Source organism: Oncorhynchus mykiss, chromosome 6, assembly GCF_057628025.1.
Source record: "Oncorhynchus mykiss isolate SJ-2025 chromosome 6, ASM5762802v1, whole genome shotgun sequence".
Taxonomy (NCBI): Eukaryota; Metazoa; Chordata; class Actinopteri; order Salmoniformes; family Salmonidae; genus Oncorhynchus; species Oncorhynchus mykiss.
Window position 1 is genome coordinate 27,525,127 of NC_143027.1, and position 16,507 is coordinate 27,541,633.

The 16,507-nt window shown below is 42.6% G+C and overlaps 1 protein-coding gene across 5 annotated transcripts; it reads right to left on the reverse strand.

Moving 5' to 3' along the window:
* Positions 1 to 6,808: 6,808 nt before the first annotated feature.
* Positions 6,809 to 16,263, reverse strand: LOC110525639 (indoleamine 2,3-dioxygenase 2). Of its 5 annotated transcripts, none has more exons than XM_021605945.3 (10): positions 16,038 to 16,242; positions 15,391 to 15,486; positions 14,886 to 15,005; positions 10,719 to 10,837; positions 10,591 to 10,605; positions 10,308 to 10,407; positions 9,946 to 10,063; positions 9,797 to 9,848; positions 8,995 to 9,143; positions 6,809 to 8,767 (listed from the first exon to the last, which is right to left on the reverse strand). In XM_021605945.3, exons 1-10 carry the CDS (start codon positions 16,128 to 16,130, stop codon positions 8,349 to 8,351), a joined length of 1,281 nt encoding a protein of 426 aa, XP_021461620.1. In that variant the 5' UTR covers positions 16,131 to 16,242; the 3' UTR covers positions 6,809 to 8,348. The 5 variants fall into 5 exon arrangements, with proteins under 5 accessions (XP_021461620.1, XP_021461621.1, XP_021461622.1 ...); XM_021605946.3 differs by having other exon boundaries at positions 6,809 to 8,713; positions 16,038 to 16,232; XM_021605947.3 differs by lacking the exon at positions 15,391 to 15,486 and having other exon boundaries at positions 16,038 to 16,263.
* Positions 16,264 to 16,507: the final 244 nt, after the last annotated feature.

Consider the following 16,507-nt stretch of genomic DNA (forward strand, 5'->3'; position numbering starts at 1 on the left):
TTTGACCATTAGGCCATTTAAATTTGTCTGTTAGGTCTGGCTAGACACACTGTCTTGATCTTACTGGACAATGGAGGATCCTCCTAGGGAATTATTTTTGGAAAATTGTCTCATTAATATAAGAACAATAAACATGAAAGGGCTGCAGAATATCAGGCAGGCAGAGTGGTGTGGTGTGGTATACAGTCTGTGGAGGGCCAGACTAAAACCCTGAAAGCCATAAATTAGGGTAGCTTTACTTGAAGGAATATTTAATAGTGAGTGAGTTCCTTTGGTGAGTAAATGAGGTTTCCGTTTCTGTACATACTATAAACATTAGAATGTATTAATTTGAATAAAACTGTTTTGTGGACATCATTGTGAGAACTCACTCTGCTTCATTGATGGGCATCATTCCCCGAATCATAATCAAATGTGCACTTAAAAAATCAATTGCGGTATTTTTGCTTGGGGTTATCGTTATATGAGTAAAAACACCCAGGTGTTCCCAAATTTACTTGCATGTGATACCTCTGCTAACCTCTCATCTCTGCTCCATTTACAACAATTTAGGAGAATGTTTAGGGCAGAACTGCCAGGCTATAGGTGTAAGGACACATAACAAATATTCTTACATAAATTCTCAAATTTGATTAATAAATCCTCTATGGGATCAGTGTCTCCTTAGTTCAGCTAATGTGATTATCATGACGTTGTATGTAACAAGAAACTTTCCCAGGACATTATATGTCGACTACTGTGGCGGGCCGAGCGCAGTGCGCGCTAACCAAGGTTGGCAAGTGCACGGGGTTTCCTCCGACACATTGATGCGGTTGGCTTCCGGGTTGGATGGCGCTGTGTTAAGAAGCAGTGCGGCTTGGTTGGGTTGTGTATCGGAGGACGCATTACTTTCAACCTTCGTCTTTCCCGAGACCGTACGGGAGTTGTAGCGATGAGACAAGATAGTAGCTACTATCTTAAAATTCAAAACAAAAAAAGAAAATGCATCAATAAACCAATTATGCACATTTGGGCAGACTTGATACAACATTTTGAACAGTAATGTAATGGTTCTTTGGATCAGTCTAAAACTGTGCATATACACTGCTGTCATCTAGTGGCCAACATCTAAATTGCGCCTAGAGTCCTAAGTCATATAATGGCCTTTCTCATGCATTTCAAAGATGATGGAACAAAAAATAAATAAAACACATGTTTTTTTTCATTGTATTATCTTTTCCCAGATCTAATGTGTTATATTCTCCTACGTTAATTTAAACATTTCACAAAATTCAAAGTGTTTAATTTCAAATGGTATAAAAAATTTGCATATCCTTGCTTCAGGTCCTGAGCTACAGGCAGTAGATTTGGGCATGTCATTTTAGGCGAAAATTGAAAAAAAGGGTCCAATCCTTTAGTTAAACACTGAATATTTATTCTGTAGCCCTTTCCTGCAGTCAATGACCTATTTGGCCTCATGGGTAGAATGTTATTAATATTTAATAAAGATATTTATTTATTTTTCTGATAAAATAATCAGTGTTTCTATGTCAAACAGTTTTGTTATATTTCAGTCTTCTGTGATATACATACAGTATAATATTGGGATGATAACTCAAAATTGAACATGTTTTATCTGACATGGTACAGGTGTCTTGTTTTTTTAAGCCCATAACCATGTGTGTGAGGTGTATTCTTTTGCTTCAAAGTAGATTTTTTTAAGACTTCCAAGAATCTCTCTGTGTGACCCTGACTTATCCCACTGCACAGCATGTTAAAAAGAGATCCTCCTTTTCTATGTCTCCTTTTAAGCATATACCACATTTTTTTCTCAGGGAATATCATTTAGGTATCCAGTACATTATTTTAAAATATACTAAATACTGTACATGAAGAGTACACCGTGGGTGGCTAGCTGAAGAAATAACTTCAGCCTTGAACTAATATTTCAGTTGGATCTCTCATGCTCTCTTCTGCAAATAATTTGCTTAATATTTTTTTTTACGATTTTGTAATATGCTTATATCACTGTAGTAAGTCACAATATTTGGTTTCCAAATTCAGGGACTTGTATATCGCATGGCATAATATTTGAGTTTTGAGTTTTATTTTGGTTGTGTTTGGCCTGAGTGGCGGACATGATTTGGCAGAACATGTTGTAATAACTAAGAGTTCTCTGTAAATATGTGTTTCCATGACCTTAGGAATTGTCCAGGAAGCCACTGAAGGAAGAGCAGAGACCTATTAGTACTACATACATCAAAGATAGCGGTGGTAGCACAATACATACAACCACAGAGGAGCGACTTGAGCTAAACTTGAGCTATGTTTGTTTACAAAGCTTGGCCTTGTCTAACCAATCTACCAAGTATCAAGCTACTATTATCACACTGTACTCATGAATGTGCTCTTTGAATGCGAGGATACTTATGGAGTTGGATAAGAGTGCATCAACAGATGTGGTCCTCTCCTCTGGGTCTCCAGGAGTACAGTGTACCCGAAGTGCACTTCTCTAACACCCTCGTGTCCTGGTTGTCCTGGTGTGTGCTGCCCCCCCCCCCCCCCCCCCCCCCTCATCCTGATCCTGCCGTGGCACGGCGGACTAGTCCCAATCCCCTGGGAGGAAGAGGAATGTTTTCCCAGGGAAGCTCCACTCCAAAGAACCCATCCCTTACATAAATAAAACATCACTATGGATTAATGAGGTTTATCCCACGCAGAAAAGCTAACTGTACAGTGTGTCCTACAGTACACAATGTTCTTGACTGTGTGTGCACCACCATGTGTCTTTTCTCTGTCTGGAGTTAGAACCTCTCCATCCCTCTACTGTCATAGGGTTTATTATCACACTTTTTGCCATTATCATGTATCATCAAGGTAATATATTACACTCCGCTACTTTTTCAGTTGATTGTAGATCCGTATAGTTTTTCCTATACAATATTACTTGCTGGAGGTTTAAGGAATTGATATGCGTAATGCAATGTTACTGTAGGATGCCTGATCAGAGCGATAAGCATTATGCTCTATGGGGCCAATTCCTACACATGCCCTTCTTATGCACTTCTCAGTGGTTGTCATGTAGACTTACCTTATGCATCGTTCTGGTGACTGGGTGTATTAATACACCACCCAAAGTGTAATTAATAACCTCAAAGGGACATTCCATGTCTGCATTTAGGTGCCCTGCTTTGCGAGGCATTGGAAATCCTTCTTGGTCTTGTTTGTGGTTGAATCTTTTTTTGAAACTCACTGCTCAACTGAGGGACCTTACAGATAATTGTATGTGTGGGGTACAAAGCTGAGGTAGTCGTTGAAAAATCCTGTTACACACTATTATTGCACACAGAGTGAGTCCACAGAGTGAACTTATTATGTGACTGGTTAAGCAAATGTTTACTCCTGAACCTATTATTTAGGCTTGCCATAACAAAAGGGTAGCATACTTATTGACTTAAGACATTTTAGCTTTTCATTTTTATGAATTTGTGATAATTTGAAAATAAATCATTCGACTTTGACATTATGGGGTATTTTGTGTATTCCAGTGACGCAAAACCTACATTTAATCCATTTTAAATTCAGGCTGTACAACAAAATGTGGTAAAGTCAAGGTGTGTGAATAGTTTCTGAAGGCACTGTAACGTTTATGTGTGGTCTGAGTTCCATAATGATTCAAATAGACTACAAGTCCCAATGTTAGCCTAATATAATCGATTAAAGCTTGCGACCCTCAGGATCATCCACACAGACGTGACAGAGGAATGAAAAGTAAACAGAATGGAATGGAATGAGCCTAAATGTATGCTACAATTGGAAGAAAAGTAACACTGAAGTGAGAGTTATAAATGTATGCGCCTATTACTGACGGTGGCTCTGGATAGTAGCTAATATTTAACATGTTACAAATTGTAAAATAAAATAGAGAAAAGCCTGGGCATATAATTAAAACATACATCAACTCATACATCAACTCGGCAGGTTCAGCCCTATAACTTGTGTCTCATAATTTTGAGGGCACACAATAAAAATTCGGAATAACTGCACAGCTAATTATAGCCGACTTCCCTGTGGAAAAGGGGCCGTAATACCTGTCATGCTGATATGATTTTCAGTTTGTTTCCATATGACTGGTTTCACATTCGCCTCCAGGGCTCATAAAAAAAATTGTGTATTTACAATCCCCTCTTCCAAACGGATTACTCATTCACCTAGCTCTTATCAATAGCTCTTATATATTTATAAATTACAGTGCATGTAGAATGCTGTTATTTCTATCAGGAAAAATGAAGTAGATTCTTTTTCCACATGGAACTGGTAGGTTCGCTCGACCATATTCAAGGTTTCTCGCACATAAAGGTGGTGGAATTATGAGGGAATTAAGTCAAGGTTAGAGTGTGGCTGACCTTGACACACCTCTGCCACACCTTTATTTCTTAGATCTCCATCCTGGATGAATAGCATGCTATTCTCATTCATAATTAAGTTCATAGAGAGAACAATGCGCAAAAAGGGAATTACGCTCCATTTACGAACACTTAACTCGGGTCGGAATCAGCCCCAATATGCACAGGGACGTACACTATATACAGAAAAGTATGTGGACACCCCGTTGCTGACAGGTGTATAAAATCGAGTACACAGCCATGCAATCTCCAAAAACAAACATTGGCAGTAGAATGGCTTTTCTGAAGAGCTCAGTGACTTTCTATGTGGCACCGTCATAGATTGTCACAAGTCAGTTCGTCAAATTTCTGACCTGCTAGAGATGCCCGTTCAACTGTAAGAGCTGTTATTGTGAAGCGGAAAGGTCTAGGAGCAACAACGGATCAGCCGCAAAGTGGTAAGCTACACAAGCTAACAGAACAGTATTTGGAAGCAATGTCAGCACAACAACTTTTTTTCGGGAGCTTCATGAAATGGGTTTCCATGGCCAAGCAGCCGCACATAAGCCTAAGATCACCATGCACAATGCCAAGCGACGGCTGGAGTGGTGTAAAGCTCATCACCATTGGATTCTGGAGCAGTGGAAATGCGTTCTTTGGAGTGATGAATCACGCTTCACCATCTGGCAGTCTGACGGACGAATCTGAAATTGGCGAATGTCAGGAGAACACTACCTGCCCCAATGCATTGCGCCAACTGCAAAGTTTGGTGGAGGAGGAATAATGGTCTAGGGAATTAAGGCAAATCTTAACACTACAGCATACAGTACAATACCATTCTAGATGATTCTGTACTCACAACTTTGTGGCAACAGTTTGGGGAAGGCTCTTTCCTGTTTCAGCATGATAATGCCCCCGTGCACAAAGCGAGGGCCATACAAAATTGGTTTGTCGAGATCGGTGTGGAAGAACTTGACTGGCCGGCACAGAGCCCTGACCTCATCAGTGCCTGACCTCACTAAAGCTCTTGTGTCTGAATGAAAGCAAGTCCCCACAGCAATGTTCCAACATCTACTGGAAAGCCTTCCCAGAAGAGTGGAGGCTGTTATAGCAGCAAAGGGGGACCAACTCCATATTCATTTTGGAATGAGATGATTTTGGAATGAGATGTTCAACAAGCAGGTGTCCACATACTTTTGGTCATATAGTGTATTTTTAAAGCCTTGTGTTAAAGGGCCACAGATCCAAACAGCTGTCACTCAACTGAAGCACAGGCTCAACAGGACTGCTCTTAGCTGGGTTTTGAACAGGCAGATGTGTGAACACAACCTAATGGTTCCTGAGTGTTTGCAAATTCATCACCCTCATACATAGTTGATCGGTGTTTATGTTCGATTACCTGCTGTGTAATCTATTCAGTTTCTACTTTAACTCTCAGTCATGCTCTCCATATCAAGCTATGTATCTTTTAGTGTATCTGCATGTACAGTACTCGTAGGCATGTGGGGTCGGGGTGTGTGTCAGAGAGAGTGAGAGCGAGAGAAAGAGAGATTGATGGATAGATGGACATTCCCTCTCCATGCTGGAGAGCCCCCGAGAGCTTCCTGTAAGTTTGTTAAAAACACGGATGAGAAGCTGTTGATAACATGATTGTGTGGGCGCCATCAGGGAAGGTGACATTAGAGACAACCTTTAGTGGAAGAGGAAGTCAATCAGTGGAGCAGGAGGGAGGTGGACAGCCAGCAGTGGGACGTGTGGTGGTGCACAGGGGAATCTCTGGCTACAGGCCAGACACAGGAACATGCGGGTAGTCACGGGTGTTATGACTGTGTGTGTGTGTGTGTGTTTTTGACTGTGCACATGTGTGAGCACGTGTGGATGTGCATGTGTGAGTGTGTGTGACCCACTGGTTTAAAAAAACAAGTAAAGCAACACCTCACGGCACGTGACCTACTTGTTGTGTGTATGTACCGACATGTATGTGTACCTGATAGATCCCCACACAAACTACATGTTAATGTTTTTAAATGTATGGAAATTGTGAAGTATTTTGCCTGTAATATATTGTTTGTTATATGTTGGGCCCCAGTAAGACTGTCGCCATTGGCGTTGGCTAATAGGGACCCTAATAAATCTAATCAAATCATTGCCACTGTTTCTGTTCCACACCTGGCCAGTGAGTCACTCACTAGTGGTGTAGGTGTGAGCCGCTATGCTCGTCACTCTGATCGTGGCTCTGTTAACCTTTAAGACAAAAGGCCCTGACTTGCTCAGGCTCCTACTAACCTTGTGAGGGGAGGCGCCTTGAATTACATTTATTCTTCTCTCTTCCAACAATGGCTCATTTTATAACAACTGGAAAAAATATCTTGAAAATCTTTCATCAACTCCAAAGGTGAATCATAAAAGCAGTTTTGTCTCCTTGTTTGTAATAAAACAGATTGTAAAATTCCAGGTTGTTTAATACAGTGCAATACAATCATTAACAGCAATATTACTAAATTTACATTATCTTATGGAGGTTTGACAGCTGTAACAGGACCTTGTACCAACACTACAGAATGAGGACAGAGACCAATAAATCACCCAGCTCTAGGTGGATTTCCATGGCCATAGATTAAGGTGGGGTTTCACAATGTAGTTTTTCCATTGTGATCGCAAATGTTTTATAACAACATAGGCAATACAATGGACTCACCTTGAATTAACAACATATGAAAGAATAAAGGGTGTGCGTATGTTTTTGTGTGTGTTTGTATATCACGTCCCCCGAAAAAGCTCCACTGAACCCTCGCCCAACAGGCCCGGACACACAATGAACAGATCCTTAGAGATGGCCAGTGTTTACTGGAGGGTTGTCAGGGACTCCTCCACGCTGAGGTAATAAGGAAGGGATTATTTGCTTTGGCTGCAGAAGAGGGCTCTAATCAGATCACTGCGACATGTGAGTGCAGTATTTTATTTTTCGCCACCCAATGCTCTCCCTCCCTTCTTATTCTCTACTCTACTCTCCTGTATGTCTGTCTGTCTGACCGTCCCTCCCTTCCTGTCATGTTTACTACTCAGTTTCTCCGATTGTAAAAGAGGTATGTGTGAGTAAGTAAAGGAGCTCTTTCCTTCTCTGTTTGCTTGTTTAGTGAACAAGAACTAGTATACAGCCCATAAAAACATGGCTTTTGGGACAGATGCCTGATATCATTTTCCCCTCAATGACAATCTCTTGTTTTTGCATGTCCTCCCTATTCAGTATGTGGGAGAAGAGGGAGGGTAAGTTAGATCAGTCATGTTTGTGGAATTGGATTTCCATGGCAGATTGACACACATCACCAGCTTTATCTGATGGTGCATGACAGTTATTGTAATGAAACGCCAATGGAGGCGAGCCAGGAAAGGTGAAGATAATGCCACGGCACACAGGCCATTCATGGCACAATCCAGCTCTTTATTTCGTTGGGTATTCCATGCTTTATCACTCCAGGAAGGGATAGCTGGGGCATGTGAGGGGTGTATGTGGGCAGGAGGAGCGCTGGTCTAGAGGAGTGAAGGAATATCTCTGGTAACTGATGGAGCTTCACTCCACTGCATTGTGTTCTGAAATAACTCCCTGATGGAGATAAGACACCTTTATATAGAGGACAGACAATGGCAGTTTATATCCGCTGTGCTAAAAATGTTAGTGCCCTACCTGGAAATAAATTGTATACACAATGACCACAGACATTTTAAGAATAAGCCCGTTGTTCCTGAACACTTTATGTCTCATGGCATGTCTCTGATGGAATTTGGTGTGATGCTTTCGTCCATCCCATTATCGTCAAACAGAAGATGAAAACATAAGGCTATTTAATCAATTCTAGAATAATACTTAAACATACCAAAATGTAGAAAAAGTCAAGGCGTCTGACTCTCATGCAGGAATTGGGGATTGTGGTATGAGCACAGTCGGTCTGGACTAGTCATCCGATACATATTTTACATTCTAGTTTAGATTAAAGACGTCCGTGTGCGGTCCCTTACAGTCTTTAGGAAGCTCATGATGCCCGAGCCGCCGGTGCCCTTCTCCTCCAGTGCCGTGGGCGCCCTGCTGACAGTCTCCTCCTGGGAAATGTTCCCCTGGTTTCGGAGCTGTCGGGCACGGGCAGCGGGCACAGTGATGAAGCGGCTGACCACGTTGATGTGGTAGCTGCGGAGGGCAAGCAGCTTGGTCACACAGAGCTGGAAGGCTGCGGTTAGCGGCTCACAGGCCTGCTGCTGGACAAAGCCTCGCAGGGAGGGCTGCAGAGAGATGTCCTGGATCAGACGCTTGTGGGAAGGGGGCATGTAGTTCCTCATACGGGTCAGAAAGGCACCTGTACATGTAGATAGCACATTCACCCTCACTGGAAATGACGTCTTTAGGATACCTAAGTACAAAAGATATGTCTATGTAGAATAAAACAGACGTCTATGTCTGTATAACACGGGACGTGTTACAACGTGTTACAACAACGTGTTACAACTCTTTGTGGTGAACATTTCCTTATTACACAAGAAAAGGCCCGTTAAAAAGTATCTCTGCATAACATTGATGGATCTTTGTGCGGTAATATTTTTTGTACGCACTGACTCTTCTGGACCTTTGCTTTCTTACCACTCTTTGCTTCATGTTTGACACCCAGCAGCTCATCAAAGCAGTGCAGCAGACTGCTCTGGGCAGCACTCCCACCAGAATACTCCATAGGCTCTGCCTGGACGCCCTCATACACCAACCCAGCTGGCATGGAGGAGTTGTCTTTCCACCTGACCAACATACATACAGGTATATAATACAATGAGTATACAAAAACGTTAATAACACCTGTTCTTTCCATGACATAGACTGACCAGGTGAATTCAGGTGAAAGCTCTGATACCTCATTGATGTCACATGTTAAATCCACTTCAATCAGTGTAGATGAAGGGGAGGTGACAGGTTAAAGAAGGATATCTAAGCCTTGAGACAAATGAAACATGGATTGTGTATGTGTGACATTCAGAGGATGAATGGGCAAGACAAAAGATGTAAGTGCCTTTGAACAGGGTATCGTAGTAGGTGCCAGGCACACTGGTTTGTGTCAAGAACTGAAATGCTGCTGGGTTTTTCACGCTCAACAGTTTCCCGTGTGTATCAAGAATGGTCCACCACCCAAAGCACATCCAACCAATTTGACACTACTATGGGAAGCATTGGAGTCAACATGCGCCAGCTTGAATGCTTTCGACACCTTGTAGAGTCCATGCCCAGATAAATCGAGACTGTTCTGAGGGAAACTCAATATTAGGAAGGTGTTCCTAATGTTTGGTATTCTCAGTATATATTCATAAATTACATGTATATTATATGCGTCATTAACTTTTGTCAGACATAAAAACTCATTTTATATCGTCTAGGCCTAGGGGTATTCAGTACCTACCCAGACAGATAGATCCTCATAATGCCATAGAAGACTTCTGGTTTGACATACACTGGAACAACATAAGAGACATCTATATGCTGAGAATGCAGGTGAACTGGACTGAATGTCAATGCCGTAAAAAATCTCATCTGTTTCAGCTGTAGTACCATGCATCAGTTTAAGTGCATCTGTCATGCCCTGTATGGCCTGGCTGAATTCCTCTAGTGCTCTGGTTACAGTCTCAGCATCACCGCACTGGACCCCATTAATAACCAAAGGAATACTCTGAAACACAACAAAGCATCACACATCAACATAACACTATGGATATTATCTGCTCAGTTATGTGAGCTACTGTAGTATTTTTTATTTGTGTGTCTTGTCTATTTTGTCTTTACTAGTCACAACTAAAAGACCACTGTTTCCTCTGACGGTTTCATGCCTTTCCTTCTCAGAATGTGCAATACATGTGTGACCAACTGGACATGTGATTATACAGCTCTTTGTGTGTTTCAGGAGAGGCCTCCACCTTAATGGCTGGCACTGCAGCCAGCTCCACTAGCAGAGTGACCATGAAGAACCCTCTCACACTGTCCCCACCAGGTAGCGTGACAAGCAGTTCCAAGTTCCTGGGAAAGCGATGAAAACAACAACTATCACCAAGACCACAATGACAGCTGGTAAGAAGTCAAAGTTCCAGCAAACATTTTATGAGATTTACAAATTGTATTAGCTAACAAGCAAAGACTATTGGAATGTGTGGAATCTACAAAGACAGCTTGTTGGAATCAGTTATTCAAGGCGATACTTACTCCATGTCAAACAGTCTGGTATGGAAGATGAGGTGGTGACATGAAAAATAAACACATTTTCCTTAAATATCACTGACAGACAAAAATAGAATTGTGTAACAGGAGACTGTTGAGTATTCTAATCTTACCCCTGTGGATCCCTCTTCCTCCAGTTAGCCAGTACTGCGTCTGCATGGGTAAGGATGGGAGGAAGTCCTAGGCGCTGAGACACCTCACAGTATGGAATGGCCAGGTTGCGGGGAAGCATCTTATGGGAGATAAGAGTTCATATCAGAGGGACTTGCTGTTATATAACAGCTGATACTCAGTGTATTGCATGATGACTGGGGTTACGTTTACAGATAGCCAATGTACATACAGTAAGTCCCTAATGTGCATGGATCTAGTAATGATTTGTTGCTCTTCGTATCCCTGGTACCATCTCCAATTCGCACAGATCCACAGATGACGCAATCTCTGTTGCACTCCACACTGCCCTTTCCCACCTGTACAAAAGGAACACCTATGTGAGAATGCTGTTCATTGACTACAGCTCAGCGTTCAACAACATAGTGCCCTCCAAGCTCATCACTAAGCTAAGGACCCTGGGACGGGATCCTAGACTTCCTCACAGACCACTTCCAGGTGGTGAGGGTAGGCAACAACAAATCTGCCACGCTGACCATTAACACGGGGGCCCCTCTGGGTGCGTGCTCAGTCCACTCCTGTTCTCCCTGTTCACCCACGTCTGGGTGCCCACGCATGACTCCAACATAATCATTAAGTTTGCCAACAACACAACGATGGTTGTGTTGTGATTCCAACAAGCTGATTCCAACAAGCTGTCTTTGTAGATTCCACACACGACTCCAACACCATCATTAAGTTTGCCGATGACACAACAGTGGTAGGCCTGATCACCGACAACGATGAGACAGCCTATAGGGAGCAGGTCAGAGACCTGACCATGTGGTGCAAGGACAACAACCTCTCCCTCAACGTGATCAAGACAAAGGAGATGATTGTGGACTACAGGAAAATGAGGATCGAGCACGCGCTCATTCTCATCGATGCAGTTGCAGTGGAGCAGGTTGAAAGCTTCAAGTTCCTTGGCGTCCACATCACCAACAAACTAACATGGTCCAAGCACACCAAGACAGTCATGAAGAGGGCATGACAAAACCTATTGCCCGTCCGGAGATTGAAAAGATTTGGCATGGGTCTTCAGATACTCAAAAGGTTTTACAGCTGCACAATCGAGAGCATCCTGATGGGTTGCATCACTGCCTGGTATGGCAACTGCTTGACATCCAACCACAAAGCACTACAGAGGGTAGTGCGTACGGCCCAGTACATCACTGGGGCCAAACTCCCTGCTATCCAGGACCTCTGTACCAGGCGGTACCGGAGTGCCAAGTCTGTAACCAAATGGCACCTGAACAGCTTCTACGCCCAGTGTCTACCCAGACTATTTACATTGACTCCCTTTGTTATTTATTCCTTTACCGTTTGCACTGCCTTCCTTGCACATGCTCTATGCACACTCACTAGACTCTACCCACACACTACACACACCCTATACACACACACTCACTAGACTCTACCCACACACTACACACATACACACTCACTAGACTCTACCGAGACACTCACACACAATACGTACGCTCACACACACACAAAACATTCTCACTAGACTCCACCCACACACTCACACACACTATACACACACACTCACTAGACTCTGCCCACACACTCGCACACACACTCACTAGACTCTGCCCACACACTCTCTCTCTCTCTCACACACACACACACACACACACACACACACACACACACACACACACACACACACACACACACACACACACACACACACACACACACACTAACTAGACTCCACCCACACACTCACACACACTATACACACACTCATTAGACTCTGCCCACACACTCTCTCTCACACACACACACACACACACACACACACACACATACGCACTCACTAGAATACCCACACACTCACACATACAACACACACACACATACACATTCACTAGACTCTACCAACACCCTCACACATACTACACTGACACTCCAACTCACACACACACTACATACGCTCACACACATAAAACACACACACAAACGCATGCATATTGATGCCACACACACACACACACACACACACACACACACACACTAGAAAGTGTAGACACACTTTCACATTTCACATATGCTGCTGCTACTGTATATTATACAGTGCATTTAGAAAGTATTCAGAAAGTATTCAGACCCCTTTACTTTTTCCACATTTTGTTACTTTACAGCCATATTCTGAAATTGATTCAATTGTACACCATAATGAAAAAGCAAAAACTCTTTTTAGAAATTTTTGCAAATGTATATTTGAAAAAAGAATGGAAATATCACATTTACATAAATATTCAGACCCTTTCCTCATCACTTTGTTCAACCACATTTGGCAGTGATTACAGCCTCGAGTCTTCTTGGGTATGACGCTACAAGCTTGGCACATCTGTATTTGGGGAGTTTCTCCCATTATTCTCTGCAGATGCTATCAAGCTCTGTCAGGTTGGATGGGGAGCGTCGCTCCGCAGCTATTTACAGGTCTGTCCAGAGATGTTTGATAGGATTCAAGTCCGGGATCTGGCTGGGTCACTCAATGACATTCAGAGACTCCTTCGTTGTCTTGGCTGTGTGCTTAGGGTCATTGTCCTGTTGGAAGGTAAACCTTTGCCCCAGTCTGAGGTGCTGAGCACTCTGGATCAGGTTTTCATCAAGGCTCTCTCTGTACTTTGCTCCGTTCATCTTTCATTCGAGCCTGACTAGTCTCACAGTCCCTGCCGCTGAAAAACATCCCCACAGCATGATGCTACCACCTTCATGCTTCACCGTAGGGATGGTGCCAGGTTTCCTCCAGATGTGCCCCTTGGCATTCAGGTCAAAGAGTTCAATTTTGGTTTGATCAGACCAGAGAATCTTGTTTCTCATGGTCAGAGTCCTTTAGGTGCCTTTTGGCCAACTCCAAGTGGGCTGTCAGGTGCCTTTTACTGAGGAGTGGCGTCCATCTGGCCAATCTACCATAAAGGCCTGATTGGTGGACTGTTGCATGAGATGGTTGTCCTTCTGGAAGGTTCTCCCATCTCCACAGTGGAACTCTGGAGCTCTGTCAGAGTGACCATTTGGGTTTTTGGTCACCTTCCTGACCAAAGGCCCTTCTCCCCTGATTGCTCAGTTTGGCCCGGCAGCCAGCTCTGGGAAGAGTCTTTGTGGTTCCAAACTTCTTCCATTTAAGAATGATGGAGGCCACTGTGTTCTTGGGGACCTTCAATGCTGCATAAATGTTTTGGTATCCTTCCCCAGATCTGTGCCTCAACACAATCCTGTCTCGGAGCTCTAAAGACAATTCCTTCAACCTCATGGCTTGGTGTTTTCTCTGACATGCGCTGTCAACTGTGGGACCTTATATAAACAGGTGTGTGCCTTTCCAAATCTTGTCCAATCAATTGAATTTACCACCAGTGAACTACAATCCAGTTGTAGAAACATCTCAAGGATGATCAATGGAAACAGGATGCACCTGAGCTCAATTTCAAGTCTCATAGCAAAGGGTCTGAATATTTATGTAAATAGGTATTTCTGTTTTTTATTTTTAATACATTTGCAAAAGTTTCTAAAAACCTGTTTTTTCGCTTTGTCATTATGTGGTATTGTGTGTAGATTGAGAATATTTTTTTCATGTAATCAATTTTAGAATAAGGCTGCAACGTAGCAAAAAGTGTAAGAAGGAAAGGGGTCTGAATACTTTCCGAATATACTGTATGTCCTGATTGCCTAGTCACTATGACCCTACCCACATGTACATACTGCATTACATCAACTACCTCATTCCCCTGCACATTTACTTGGTACTGGCACTCCTTGTATATAGCCTCGATATTGTTATGTATTGTGTTACTATTTCCTTTTTTATTTAGCAAATATTTGTCTTACTTTTTAACTCTGCACTGTTGGGAATGGGCTCTTGAGTAAGCATTTCACTGTAAAGTCTACACCTGTTATATTTGGTGCATGTGACCTAGAAACATGTATTTTATTTGACGATTTGATCTCAAACCTGAAGGTGCCAAAGTGGCTGGATATTTTGACCTTTGATTTATAGTCAGAAAATGTGATCAGCAATTTTTTCACCTGCTGTGATTTTAGAAGAAAATAATCTAACGGTTACATGTGTCTCTCTTCCCACTCCAGGTCCAGAATATTCCTAATAAGAAGGGTTGGTGAAAAACCTTGACTGTGTCATCCTCCCCCTCCTGCCACACGTAACCCATGGTCATCACACTCAGGGCCAAGTGGGCCAGACGCAGCTCTCTGTGGCTCTCCAGGAGTTGGGTGTTCAGCAGGGGCATCTGAGGGAGTAAGTATAAAAATGGAGCTGACACTACAGTCTATCACGTACAAATGTTAGTCATTATAAATACACTATGCTTGGAATATTACACATTACCCATTTACTTTGTTAGATATTTGAATGCTTCAGGCTATGTGATGAATCAATGAAATGAATGATCTTCATCATCAAACCAGATGTATCTTTTGTCATCATCTCTTCACACATGAAGTCACACATTGTTATTAACAGTGTGGAACTGTCACCAAAAGCTGTTGAACTTATAAATCTATTTAATTTCCCCTGTTTAATGTCTTCCAAACCAGGTGGTAGAATTCCATTCCCCCTATTTCACCCCTTGTTACTTACTGATCAGCTGAGTTTTACAGTATAGACAGCTTTACCTTGAGAATGTGGGAGCGCAGCATGTGAGAGTAAATGAGCTCTGTAACATGCTGGGCAATGTCCATCCAGGGCTGGTAGTATGGTGGCAACTCTGTCTTTAGGGTATTGAGTCATATTGAAAAGTGTCAAGGTATTGTCCTGGATTGGAATGCTCTCATCTGCACTCCAAATTCAAACGCCAATGCAGTCTAGAGCAGGGCTCTCCAACCCTGTTCCTGGAGAGCTACAGTCCTGTAGGTTTTCACTCCAACCCTAATCTAGCCAGCTGATTCTAATGATTACAGTAGCTGGTTGATATGCAGAATCAGATTAGTAACAACTGGAGTTGTAGTGAAAAACCTACAGATGGATAGCTCTCCAGGAACAGGGTTGGAGAGACAAAAAATACCAATACCAAACTACCTACACAAAAAAAACACAGCTTGATTTGGGGTCTCAGGAAAATGAATGTGTGAGGCTAAGAAAGTTATAACCTGCCAAACACATATCAAAATTAATCAATGCTACTTACTTTACACTTACTTTCAATCAACAAACAAAAACAAATGACTATAAGCAGGAGCAGCAGACCTAATGAAATTCAGCAAATACCAACTATTGACTGACACCAATTACAAATGCAATTGGTATCCATTGAAATACCTACCAGGGGTGCAGGGAGGATGAAGCCAAATTCCTCAGAGACATGGTAGGGGTCCAAAGAGAAAGGCTTCTGTGAGTCTGTGATAGTAGTGGCCATGGGGGCTGAAAGAGGGCAGTTTGAATGATCTGGTAAGTATGCAAAGTTAGAGCCCAGCCAGACCTTAAACTGTCTGGACCCCAGCACAGAGTTCACTTGTAAACCGTGTCAACAAAAATCTGCTTACACAACTTTTCTCTTTACCTGTAGTCACACTATTGCACAATGGTCTCAAATCATTATGTGTTAGTAGTTCTAGGGTCGAGACATGCTTTTGGCCTTGTGATCTAGTTTGACCTGTACTGGTATCAATCTATAAACATGTCTATGCGAGAAATGTTATGTTCAATCAATATCACATTCTGATTACCATTGATGTCAAAATAGTAGTTTACGTGAAGAAAATAGTAACGCAGCAGCCTCATCTAGTGGAATAT

What these genes read in the sequence shown, in the direction of transcription:
- LOC110525639 (XM_021605945.3), bottom strand. Translation starts at nt 16,130, where the DNA reads ATGGCCACTACTATCACAGACTCACAGAAGCCTTTCTCTTTGGACCCC. An exon ending in TGCACTTAAACTGATGCATG is followed by an intron (nt 9,849 to 9,945) that starts GTACTACAGCTG and finishes ATGTTGTTCCAG; the next exon opens with TGTATGTCAAACCAGAAGTC. An exon ending in ATGAGGATCTATCTGTCTGG is followed by an intron (nt 9,144 to 9,796) that starts GTAGGTACTGAA and finishes TATGTTGGTCAG; the next exon opens with GTGGAAAGACAACTCCTCCA.